At 46.3% G+C, this 13381-nt stretch overlaps 1 protein-coding gene across 7 annotated transcripts in view; it reads right to left on the bottom strand.

The window, feature by feature from the left end:
- LOC132908135 (protein dead ringer) overlaps window positions 1-13381 on the bottom strand; it is a 147761-nt gene that overhangs the window by 92029 nt on the left and 42351 nt on the right. For 6 of the 7 annotated variants that reach the window (XR_009658318.1, XM_060961817.1, XM_060961816.1 and 3 more), the window contains one exon: window positions 13003-13356. Coding sequence is in view for 6 of the 7 variants with exons in the window: in XM_060961817.1 (XP_060817800.1) it covers window positions 13003-13356 (354 nt within the window). In the remaining variant the exon portion in view is untranslated. The remainder of the gene's footprint in view (window positions 1-13002; window positions 13357-13381) is intronic. The other variant, XM_060961818.1, reaches the window with a different exon arrangement.

A 13381-nucleotide genomic window follows, 5' to 3' on the forward strand; every position in this document is an offset into this window, starting at 1 on the left:
TGTAGAAGGAATTATGCACGCAATAGATCGCTTCCCAATTATCTCGGCCTTGCGATCGAATACATAATTAAACGGGTCGGTTGCGTGCGTGCAGCAGCCTGCAGAATCGATTCCGTGGCGTTCGTTCGTTCGTTTCTCGAAACCGCGCAATTTTCGCGAAACGGGAGCAGCATCTTCGGCGTTAGACAGTCGTTGACCAGACGATAACCGTAAAACGTATTGCTCGGCGAGGATTCGAGCGCCGTGGTCAAAGATAATCTCGGGCATCTTGGCAGGGACACAAAAAGACGTTCTCCTTTCTCCGTGGTCGGCTACGGAAGGTACAGGCTTGTCTCGCGAGCATGATAATGGCGACCGTGCGAGATAGAACGAAACGACCGAGCGTATCCAGGAAAAGCTACGTGATACACACCCTTTTGGATCCCGCAATCCTACGCTTCTCCCGGTTGATTTATTTTTCTCGAGATAAGGTTTCGAATAGAAAAGCTGCACCGTATTTCTCTAAAACTGGCCAGACGAAATGGGTGGCGTCGAGTCGAATGACGATCCCTTCGTTTCGGGGAGAAACAGCCTCTCTATATATACTCCGAAACTGGTAGCTTTGCCTCGGTCAATATCGAAATACGGAAAACGTTTCCCTCGTTTTCCTCGTCTAAAATTATCGACGAGTCGCAGTAACGCAACAATGCGGCACAGAGGCAGCGGTTCACGTGGATGATTTGCAGGAACGACGTCGGTAGCCGATGACTTCTCCTAAAATTACCCGCCGTACGATCGTCACCCTGTTTCGCTAAACGGTCCTGTATAGCCGGAACGAGTCGCGTGCCATCGCCAGGCACTTTAGATGGTCCCTTTTACCGTACTTCGTACGATCCAACCCCTTCTAGGTTCGTCCACTCGTCTTTGACTTCCTAATACCGTCTGGGACGAGGAGCCTGGCCCTTCGCAGCTGCCAGCTGCCGTAGCTCGTAATTCTTCTGCTCTCCTCGAGACCATGGTAATTTAAAACGCACTTTTGCACCGAGCGTACAGATCCAAACGTATATACAGCACGAGAAAAAGCCGCTAACTGCGCTCGTAATAATCTTAGAGGAGAAGCGTCGAGTCTCCTCTTTACCAGTTGAATCCGTCCCTTCTGCGCGATCTTTTAAATCGTATCACGCGGCTCGATTCGACCAGTTTACGCGAGAAAAAGAGCAGAAACACGAGTTCCCTGAGCTGTCGAGCTCTTTTTGCGCCGCACCCCCTTAACGGCGACGGTTTCATTTAGAGTCTAGACGTCCCCGTGGCCGGGTTCCCGGTATCTCTGATATTTATAATCGCGAAACTCGCCTCGCATTAAAAGGCCCGATTCTCGGATTAGCGGAAGCCAGACCAGTCTTAGATCTCGCGCGAGAGACGACCGACACATGTCGTGTCAAAAGGCAACGCCCCACCCCTTCGCTCCGTCTCGCTCGTTTCGTAGACTGATCACCCTCTGTCTCTCTCTTTCTTCTTCTTCCCGTCGTCCTTCCATCGCTGCTGGCCCACGACACATCCCGTTTCTTGCGCCACTCGATCTCTGCTTCCCATTTTCCGTTCTCCGCTTTCAAACGTTCCGTAAATATCCCGAACGACATCGTGCTCGGCATGTTTCGACTCATCGAGATCGTCCAGTCCCCGAATTCCATCAGTGAGGTGACTAAAGGTAGCATTTCCTACGACCGTAGCACGTTCCTAAATACTACACCCCCGTTCAGAGATATCACAGCATTTACGGAAAGTTACAAAATCAAATGGAACAACGACGTTATCGATAAGACAATGGCGCGGTATCTTCGTAATGGTCGCGAGGAACTGGCGATAACACGAGCCAGAGCTAGCTCTATTCTAGTCTATTATATAAAGACCAGGAAAAAGCAAACACGATAAACGACTTAAAAATTCAATGATTCGTTCAATTCTATCAAAACTGTTCTTTAGTTTCGTTACGAAACGAAATACGCGCTTTCGCAACGTATCGACCATTTCGAAAACGACGATTCGAAAAATTTCATAGATTTATCATCGACTTTCGAGAAACTTGTATCTGACAAGTTATCCTTCGAATATCTTACTCAGCAGGCGACATCAAAATCAAAAAGTCAACAAAAACACCCTTGTCGCGTTTTTCCACCGTACTCTTCGTATGCAAATAGCGCGATAAAGATCCTACCAATACGAACGTAGCTTGGATTTTTTCCAGCATAGCTTCGATACAGATTGCGACAAAGATCTTTTACCGTGTGTATAGCGTTCGATCCTCCTGGCAAAAGAACGGTCGAAGCAAAGACAGGCTTTCTCTCGCTCTATTTGTCGGCTCGAATTCTTCTTGACTCACGTGCGTCGTCGCGGCTACACGCGTGGTCGAATAATGCGAACGAGCGTGTCTCGTGGATAGCGCAATTAAGCAAATGACGCGTCCCACGCGTGCCTTTCTTCCTCCCTTTCCTTTCGGTGCGAATCTCTCCGCGAGAGCGAAAGCACCCACCGACCATGCGCGCTCGTTCCTCCTCGTTGCATCCTCGAGCGACGAAATTAATTTCGTTGGAGAGCGAGTTCGTCGCGGAGACAGGCCGGAATAATTTAATAAACGGCACGACGACCTTAAGTCTTAGCTCGTTTGCGGTCTTCCACCTTTCCACCGCACCGATGAAAGAAGACCCATGACCAGGGGCACGTTGCACGTTTCGCGTATCTCGATCGATCGAAGGTGAAGGTTCTTAAGAGTCAGAGAAGCAACTGCACCGAAACTTAATTAACAACAACTACATATATATCTGTTTAAAGAGAGACACAGATATTGCTTTGGCCGGAACGCACAGATCCCAAAATTCTCACCAAATCGACAAGGCAAGCATTGGTCAAACGTTTGAAATATACGGAAATCTGTATCCTTCAGATGGATAACAAATTACCAAAGCTGATTACTAAGCATAAGTGTATCGACCGCATTGTCTCTTCCCAAGATGTTATCTCTTCGTCCATCAAATTTCATCACGACCAACTACCATCGACAATTTCACGGTGCCATTGAAAAAAATGTTCTACGAAACGAACGGTTCTCGAACAATGAGCGTTGTTTCGCTGATTATCTCGTCGTGTGCGATCGCAATGAGGGCAAACGCGTGTTTACCCCGAAAGAGACGATATTCGACAAGCGATATAACCGTCGTTTTTCGGCAGCTGCGATCACTCGCTGCCCGCTATTATGTGTAATTTTCGGGATAAGGTGGCAATGTCCGGTCACCTTTGGGGAATTCCGCGCGGAAAAAAGCAGCGATCGGACCACGACAAGCGCCGTATGTACTTACACCGGCCGATGTCGTATTACTCACACAGCGACGGATCCTTTAAGTACACCAAACGTCTTCCTCGGTCTGTTTTCCACGAACAAAAGCCACGTAACACGTATGCAACACCTGCAATCACGGAAGTAGCGGCGCGCCGAGTTCTCGCGTCTTCCTCGTTTCGTTCATCGGGAAGATTTTTAGCGGATAACGACGGCGACCTAGAGGAGAATCGCTGGCCGCGCAAACTTTCGTCAGCGCCATGAAACATCAAGGGGGACGCTGCGCGATGTCACGCACCATTTCACCATGAGCAATACCGTTCGCGTTATCGGCGCGATGGAACGACCGCGTAATAACTCGAGCAGTTTCGAAAGTTACGAGGATATTAAGAAGAAGAAGCAAAATTCCTGGACAGTTTGGCCGCGACGATTCTAAACCGAATTCTTTCGGAACCCGAGGCGTGGATAATTGCGCGCGAGAGACGCTAATGAGGCGAGACGAACGCGACGGACCGCGCCGCCGTAGAACCCATATAAATTACCTAGCATGAACGACTGCATCGTGGAATCCCTTCGAACGAGCATTTGCATAAGAGACTCGAACTCGCGTCGGTGAGAAAAAAGAAAGAAAAAAAGGAAAAATCCCGGGCATTGTGCCGCCTCTCCTCGCGGAGGAAATTAAAACGAACGATTGTGTAGCGCGTCTCTGGTTTTATGAAAATCTCCGAGGCGAAAAATCACCGAGGTTTTCAATGATCCTCGCCTAGCCTCCTTTCACGCTCCTTTTCCAACAGGTTGTCTTGTCCACGTGACGAAAGTACGAAGAAGAAGAACCGACCGCTAAGAGGTATACCGACCATGAGCAACGTCCCATTCACCGATGCCTGCAAGAAAAATTACGAGGTTTGATACGGCTACCACGGAGAAGGGGCACGAAACTATCCGTAATAGTCGCGCGCACCAACGACACGGGGAAAATCGGTCGACAAAGGACGATCGGAGATAATCTCCTTTTGTGACCTGTGGCTTGAATCGCAACAGACACCTTTGTGCCGGCTTCGAACGCGAGACCGTGAATGCGCCGTGGAAAAAGAACCACGAGAATTCCGACATTTGTCTCCTCTTTCCACGCGGACCAACGAGTAGAGGAGGACGCGAGAGGAGAGGGGACGATATTTTACATACATACGAACATGCTCGAGTATACAGTCCCCCGAGACGTTCGAAGAAACGTGTGTGTATTCTCGTATACGACTTGTACGTATGGATGTAAACCGTGAATGAATACGGGCGACACTTGCACCCACATGATTCATTGAAATTCAAATGATATCTCCGCGGCTCGACGACGACTGCGACGGCGACGAAGGAGAAGAAGAAGAAGAAGAAGAAGAAGAAGAGAAGGAAGATGATGATCCTCCTGGATCAGCCTGTGTGCGAAGAAATAGAACAATTTATGCGAGTACGATGTGGGTACGATACATTGTGGTGTGGTTAGTCGCCGATGAGATCAACCGCGACACCCCACGGAAACGCACGTGCTTTACATATATGCTTATAGCTCGGTAAAGATATTCATTATAATAGCGAGGGCACAGGCTCGTATAATATAATGCAGCTTTGGTATGCTAACCGGGGTCAAAATATAACTCTTCTGACGGCGTCGAGATTCGTGTCGGTCGTTTGTCGTTCGTGATGGAGACATCTCTGAATTCCTATGTGTAGGTACGCTTCCTACGCGGTCGTCCTTTTCCCTCTGATCGTGACTCTTCCGAGCAACGGCTACCAGGCGCCTTCGATGATTTATCGTTAGTTTTAATTTCTATTTAACCGCTGACTTTAATGCCGTTTAATACCTAGACGCTCTCGATAAAAGCAGGAAAGGAATTATTTCCATGAGCTAAGAGAATATTTCTAAATCTTTTTAACATTTTTGTAGCGAAGATTAAAATATTTATATTCGTCTGAAACGTCGTATCGGATCTTCCGTTATTTTACAAATATGTACAAGTATCCGACGAATCGATACGTAAATTACCTGTCAATGTTACTCGTTGTTGCCGACATTCTCCTAGTTTCAGATATGATTTATGCAACATGAAGTTGCGCCATTATTGCCATCTTCGCCACGGATTTCCAAGAAAGGCGTTACATATTCTCATCTTCCACTTTTCTGGAATTTTCCTCCCTTATATCTGATCGAAGAAGGAAATGGAAAATTGCATCTCCCTCGAAAGGGAGAGCGTAGCTGCAGCTCGTCACATCCTGTAAAAGGAAATCTGATTTTCAAGCGGTGCATCGTGGCGTAACGAACCAATTTGCCCGTCGCCTAAACTGTAACACCGCGATTCTATCGATGCGCACTACATACAAGATTTCTATCTCCTTGGAATTACGAGGAATGACGGTCACCGCACACGTAAACTTCCAACATCGTTTTGGCCAGCGCGCGAGAGATTCGATGCCAAGATAATACCGACTGACGTCTTTTTCTGAAGACGCTCGATATCGGCAGATCATCGCTAATCGTGTGTCTCGTATTTCTTCGACAACGTCATATTATGGAAAACTTTATGTTAAGATCGGCTCGACGTTTCGACATTTCATACTTTTTATCGTCTTTCTACTCGACGATGTCTAACGATGAAAATTAACTCAGCCTATATTTCCAAAGAAAAATGCATTTAAAGTCTCGCTGTCTTTTTACGGGATCGCAAATAGACTGCGAATAATTGAGCCACTCAGAGGCTGCATTAATCGGTCGCAAGATTGGAAAGTAAAGAGTAGTGATAACGTTGTAAGCGTTGGTTCTTCAAATCATTCTTGCAATTTGCTGTTTGCTTGTGCCATTTTTTACGATAGACGAAGTCGTGGAAACAAATCGTTTGTGTTCTGACAGTCGAACATTCATCGTCTACTCGGGTAATGAAATTAGACAATTTTTGACCGTTCTACGTTGTTTGCATTCCGTACGTTTCTTGCTTTGAATCCTCCATAAATGTTTAGATGTTCCGATCTATCGTGAAGATAAGGAACAAAGATCTTCCTGGTTATAGAAATGCCATATCTACAAATCGTGAGTGCCATATATTCAGATCAAGTCCTAACTAGTCGTCTATCAGGTAGGCTCGTGCAGACTATAGACGGTGGAAAAGACGGTCGGAAGACGATTAAGTTAGGAAGCGCCAAAAGGTCGCAATTACCTCACCGGTTGCTTTCGGCCATTTTTCCGGAGACCCACCTTATTGGCGCCCAAGAAAGGTACGATAAAGGCCAAGAAAGTCAGGTTATTCCAGGCTTACTCGAACGGAGAACACTCTTCGAAGGTTCCGCTAACGGCTGAAAGAAAGACGCAAAGAAGCAAGAAGACTACCAAACGAGAGAGATCGCCGTGCAATTGGTTGGTTCTAACGAGCGCGCGAGAAAAGCGTAGGTAGCTTAATGGCCATATTTACAGCCTCATCCAATTATTAGGTAAACACGAAGAATCCGCGGGTCAATATCGTTTCTTCTTTTTCCCTTTCCGACTTTCTTTCTCCTCCGTTTTAAGTAAAAAGAACTGACGCTGTTGGAACGTTTACCAGGTAAGCGATGCAGGTGTTGTGCGCAATGTAAGTGGATTAGTCCAGCACGGTTCTCCGGTAACACGGTCGTCCGTAATTTCGCGGCTCGTTCGTGGCTTTGCTACATTGTTACGATTCTCTTCTCCAGTCGAGTCCCGTTTAGGAACGAACCTGAAGCTGCGTCCTCGCTAAACAGCGAGAAGCTTCGTAAACTCGTGACCGCTCCCCGTTGATTCTGTCGTCAACGAGCGTCATACAAAGATTTTCCGCATCGTTCGAGATCCGTCCCGATTGCGATGAAACGAGATACACGCGAGACACGTTGCGAGCGTAATAAAACGTCTCTTTAGCTGATCACGCGCCTTTTCTTTTACACCAAATACGTAGATTCCTAGAGGAACGTTCTTCGACAAAATTGCCAAAGCTCCGTCCCCGCTGATACATCATGGAGATTTTTCTGTTGTCTATTGTCGCATGTTCTCTTTCCCCCTCTTGTTGCCAATTTCCAAGTTTAAAATAGACGGCAATTTATAGAAACCTTTGGTCCAGGTCGAAGCAACCAGCGGCCACTTTTTCAAGAAACGGGGAACGTCAACGGAAAGTTCCTCGTTGTTGTTTCGATGAGGACGTGGCTCGAGCTCTCTACTCGTTCCTTTTGAAGAAACTGGCTTCCCGAATGCAGGAGAATTAACAAACCGTTGCACCGCCGCCTCGAGAAACGAAGGGTGCCACAATGGAACCGCAAGCTGTAAGCTCGGACAATTGCCTTCTTCTGTGAGCGAGGCTTCGTTCAATAATCATCTCGTTGCACCCTGCCTGTAATTGCGCTTCTGCATGCATGGGCCTACTAATTGATCGATAACCGGCAATACAAAGATAATGACCAGTGGGAATGGCAGGTCGGTTGAAAAAAGAAAACCGAGAATCCGTAGAAAGGGACATTAATTGACGAGCTGGACGTACTGCCGACTAATTAATATATCGTGACTCGTTCAGGGGGATTTCGAGAGATGAAACGGGGCTGCAACGACCAGCCTCTTCGAGATAACTTCGTTGCGGAAGATTCATGAAGGAACAAATTATGTTTACCGGTTAGACTCCGCCGACCTGTTCGCCATTCACTTCGGTAGAACGTATTCATTATCGATAAACTTTATGAAATAACGTTTCGTATGACCTGACGGTTATTTCTCTACGTTTGATAATTACAAAACGTTCGATACGTAGGAGCACACGTGTCGTGCGAGCGTCGTATAACATTCGTAAGCGACTTTTGTGCTCGTCCAACTTTCCATATCGCAAGGCCATCGAAACTCGCGAGGCCAGGCTTTGTTTCGCAAACGCGCTAAGAAAAACTGAACTGCTATTTGCGTTATTCTGTGTTCGCGCGCTACGATTTCCCGCGGTAATGGAGCTGACGTGATAATTAACGATAATCGGTTCTCTATCCGATCTCCTTTTTACATCGTCGGAAAACTCATCTGCAATTTTTTGAGCTTCAGATAACTGATCGATATAATTACACCGCGAATGTTTATGCATTTGGGAGAAATTTAAGATTCTAAAAATCTACAGAGCGCGTATAATTTAGAGCGCTATATTTAAAGTAGAGCATTTACAAGGACGATTCGGTAGCGGAAACGACTTTCCGTTTAGATTCCATATTTTGAATTATGTTCATAAGAATATAAAATTTCACAAAAATCTGCAATCTACTTGTAATCATTTGAATAAATAAATGTTTTTATGTTACATTCCTGCGATATAAGACCTATTATCCACTTAGCTTGGAATTTAATTGACTGAACGAGCCGTGTACGTCTACTTAACTTTGCATATGTTTATTCTGTGGCAAAAACATCTTCAGGGCCTTCTTGCACAATAATTTACTAATTAATATCGGTGAATCCACGAGTTACAGGTTGTAGTTTACAGATCCCTTTACAATTTTACACAATTCTACATCGAACGAAATAACGAAATAATTTACAAACCTTCGTCGTAAAATCTCATTTGATCGAACGTTACCGTTAACGCGATAAAATCGATCGGTACCGTTGATCTTAGGACTCGTAATTCGTAAAATTCCACGAAATACGAACCCGAACAAGGTGCGAAAGAACCTTCGTAATAATACGATTGCCTCGTAATTCTCCTTAAGTATACATAACGAATAAACGACACGTACAATGAGAATAGCAGGGATCTCAACGACGCCAACAGCTCCTCCCCGTTTTCTGCCAAAAAGTTTCGCGACAAGGTGTGATTCGCACCCGCGATCTCCAGTCATCAGCTGGGACAGCAGCGACGACAAACGACCACGCACGAATCGTGGGCCGCGTTTAAACGTGCCGGCGCATTTGCATAATGATAACGCATTTGCATAATCACAATGATAACGCGAGAAGGATCCACCGGCCGATACACGTATCCTACGTGGTTATACGTGTATAAGATATACACATGCATGCACGCGCGTATGCATAGGTTACAAGAACTCGAAGTTGTTCGAACCGACACACCTAACCGAAGCATCGTGTAAGTACGAGCGAGAACACGCTCGTGGGTGTGCATTACGCTGGCTCTGGACGCATGCACTAACACGGTCGCGAAACCGTGTAAAGAGCCGCGGTACACACGTCGGTATATGGCAGCGAAATACCCGGCAATTTGCAGCTTTACGAGTTATTTCACAATGGCTGCAAAGTATAGTGCTACAGTATTATACTGGCCGTGATAGCTCGAGTGCACGGTCAGTGAACGGTGGTGCGAGCAGGGATGATGCGCGGCAAGATACGTGTAGGTGCAGTTAAAGTTGCAACTCGGAGACCAGGAGGATCGTGTTCCTAGCCATCGGTGGCTCGCTCTCTGTGTACCATGGACGCGCGTACCAGCCGGCCTGGTTTATTGAAACGGACTTTCGTCTTCGACAGAAAAGCCTCCTATTCAGTTTCGAGAAAACAACTGAGAACTATAAACTCGTCGAAGCTTGGATACTTTTATCCTGGCGCCTCGTTAGCGCCTCGTCGGAGGTTGAAAGGTTGCCCAGAACGCTAGAGTTACGTCGACGATGATTCTTTCTAGTAAGCCGAATGTCAATAGAACGATTATCAACGGTGATTGACGATATCGGTAGGAAGTTCAAAGGGCAATTAATTACAACGAAATCACGTCTAACGTTTAGTCTAACGTTCGCAAATTGCGAGCTTGGAAGATTGGGTCGAATCTTGGAAAGTCGCGAATAACGCGACAGATACGAAGGGAATGATCGTCGATGGCAATTTTCGTGGAACGTTCGCGAAGAGAGAGCAGAAAGGTATGGAAATACGTCGCAACGGATACATTTTTTCGTGTAATGTCCATAGTTGCTCGACTTATTGATTGCGCGATCGATACAAGCGTTAGATGGACGATTTCGTCATAAAGTTATCGCTGAGAGAAACAAACCGATCACAAGAAGCATATTTACCAAGTGTTATAAATCCTCATGCTGCGTTAACGATTGCGATACTCCGTTTTATTGGTTGCACGATCGTTACACGAATTGTTGCGCAATCATGAACATATTGTGAAAAGAACTACAAAAATCTCCTGATCGTAAATCTACAGGATCGTATAATTCACGAGTTGAACTTTAATATTCGACATTATCATCAGAGGTTCGCGTAATCGAAAGATCATAGCGCGATTACGTGGCAAGATTAAAATAAAACGAACGAATTGCGACGAAACGATGGCTAGAATGGCATCAAAAGAGACATGACTCGCGTACATTCGTGAAATCATTTTTATCGCTCCGTATTTCGATCGCGACGAATGAAAGCGTCAGACGGAAAACGACGACCATCGCTTCGCCCCAGTCGACGCTTTCAATTGCATTCAGATCGATGGGAAAGCGACAAGAGGGGCGACAACGTTCGCCGCTTGCTAGGTTAAATTTGGTGCAGGAGATCGAGAGTTGCGAGAACGCGGAGCGTCGTGTCAGCGTCGAAAAAGGGGCAAGATTCTCTCACCTAAGGGAGAGAAGGCAAGGAACCACCATCTTCGCTAAGAAGAAAGATTAAAGACCCGGCAAGTACGCCCCCACCGGAATGATGGATGCGATCCGTGAGACGCGGGCGCCGCTCTTCGAGTAGGTGGAGACTTCCATTTTCATTCCTACGCTTGTTCCTCGTCTCTCTACCGTTCGTCTTTCGCGTTCTCTCGTCGTCCCTACGCTTTAATCAGCGATACGCCTCGCGCAGGCTCGGCCCGTCTCCTTGACATCGAACCTCGGGCTCGATCTCTCTATGAGAACAGCCCCTGACACCACGTTTTCAGACTTCAAAGATCAAAATGGAGAGAGTAATAAGTGGAGAACGAGAGAGAAGGATGAGCGTATCGGCAAATACAGAAAATTCTCGGTCATACTTCTTTCTTGTATGTCTTCGTGGACGAAACGATCGACAAGGGACAAACAGCGAGGGAACTACCGCCGAAGAGAAAGAAAAAGAGAAAACATGGTAGCAAGGGTGCAAGAAAGTTGAACGTAGGGAGACGTATACGCGCACCACACGCGTTTTCGTTCTTCCCCCGAAGGTTCATGAAGCAAGCAGGTTTGTCACAGGCTGTGAAAGAAGATCGGCGTATGGCGCGCGCGAACAATCTAAATGGTAATCCAACACCACACCCTCTTTGCAAAAACTGAAAACCACCGCTGGTAACACCGAACCAGGCTGACTGGCCGACAGACCGCAAGCAAAAATATCCGCGCGAGTAAAGGCCACGAGACAAAAAGCATTAACAAGGCTGCGATGCGCGTCCGAGCTTATTCTATAACTCCAAACCCTTCCAACCTTCCACTTCTCTGCTTTTATCTCACGTGACGCTGTTTTCAAATTCTATTCCACTCTACCCTTCTTTTTTCTTTTTTACCTTTCTTTTCCTATCCTCGTCCATTTCTCTCTCATTCTCTTCTTCCCATTCAACCTCGATCGTGTTGTAGATCGTTTTGTCCTTCTCGCGCATTCGGAAGGAAGATACTGTCAACCGAGACGATAGGATTCGAGGACGGTCGGCAAGTAATTATCTGCCGCGCGTGTAAAAATAATAATTAGCTCCCATCGTTGCATTAATTGAACCCCTCACCTATGGACCACTTCTTTCCATCTCTTTTGCTTGCACGAACGCTCGCCGCTCGTAATTACATGTCCCTTATGCCGCTAACCACTGTCCCACAAAGCTACCGCTTTATAATACGTTTAGGATTCTTTCTCGTCCGCGATTCTCATACGTGCGCGTGCGTCTGACAGGATTGACATCGAATTTGGCGCCACGGTATTACCATTTGCTGACTACCGCCGCATATATACGTTCTGCGTAAATCATCAATTTGGCCGAGGAACTCGCATCCGCGTTCGGCGTAAGCAACTGATAGAACCAAAAGCACTCATACGCGTGTCATTTTATTTATCTTACGGAGAATCTGTGTATGTAAATACGTCTAGAGTTTGACATGTTGGAGTGCTATGGAAAATATGGTTGACCTCGAACCGTTCTACCCGCGAAGGGTTAATTTATGTACCGACTGCTTGTATCGAACCTACTTTAAAAACCGAACCTTTTGGAGACCATGAAAATCTTTTCGTTTCGTAAATTGTTAATGAGAGGAGCTTTTGCTTTTATAAGTTAAGACTAGTTCTGACAAGAGCGAATACATTTGTCGTTCCATAAGTAATAACTGGCTGAAAGTAGTACAAGATCAAGATAAAAAATTATCCCGTTTCGATGTTCAGCTACGGATCTTGGACAAACAGAGGTCCTTCGCGCGTTGTAAAAGAGATAACGTACACGGGAGAGGAAGAGCATTAACGAGCGCGATAACCTGAGTGCTGTGCTAAAAATCCCGCGATAACGAACCCCAGATCCCTAGATCCCGTTGGCTCAGATATCGGTCGTGTTTAAACTTTCAGAGCAATTAAACACGCCATAGGGCCCGTACGTCAATTGTTTTCAATTACGCGTTCTTTTTTAACAATCGCTGCAGGTGTAGACGCGAGATCGACGCGGATAGCGACAAATTCATCGATGAACGCGATAAGAAGGACCAAGAGCAATCTATACGTAAATAAAACTATCCACAATACTTGCCTGACGCACCTGTTTGAACTGCTCTTCGAAGCTCCAGCTGGTCTGTTGCTGGTGATTCGTGCCGGTCGAGTTATTCTGCGAATGATTGTTGGTTTCACGTGGCTCTCCACCGTTTCTACCGCTACCCTGTGATGATTCGCTGGAATGCGAACTGGCCGATGATGTAATTTGATTTCCAATGCTGTTCACCATAGCACTACCCGCTTGTGGATGACTGTTTTGTACATGGTGCTGTGGCGTTAGGAACGCTGCAGGTGGTGGGAATGAAAATGGTAGATTGAATCCCGCTCCACTCATAGCAACTTGCAAGGCTTCTAGTCCACTTTTGTTGGTTAATGCATCCACATCGGCTGCCTGTGAAAAATTGTTCAACTTAAAT

Source organism: Bombus pascuorum, chromosome 6 (assembly GCF_905332965.1).
Source record: "Bombus pascuorum chromosome 6, iyBomPasc1.1, whole genome shotgun sequence".
Taxonomy (NCBI): Eukaryota; Metazoa; Arthropoda; class Insecta; order Hymenoptera; family Apidae; genus Bombus; species Bombus pascuorum.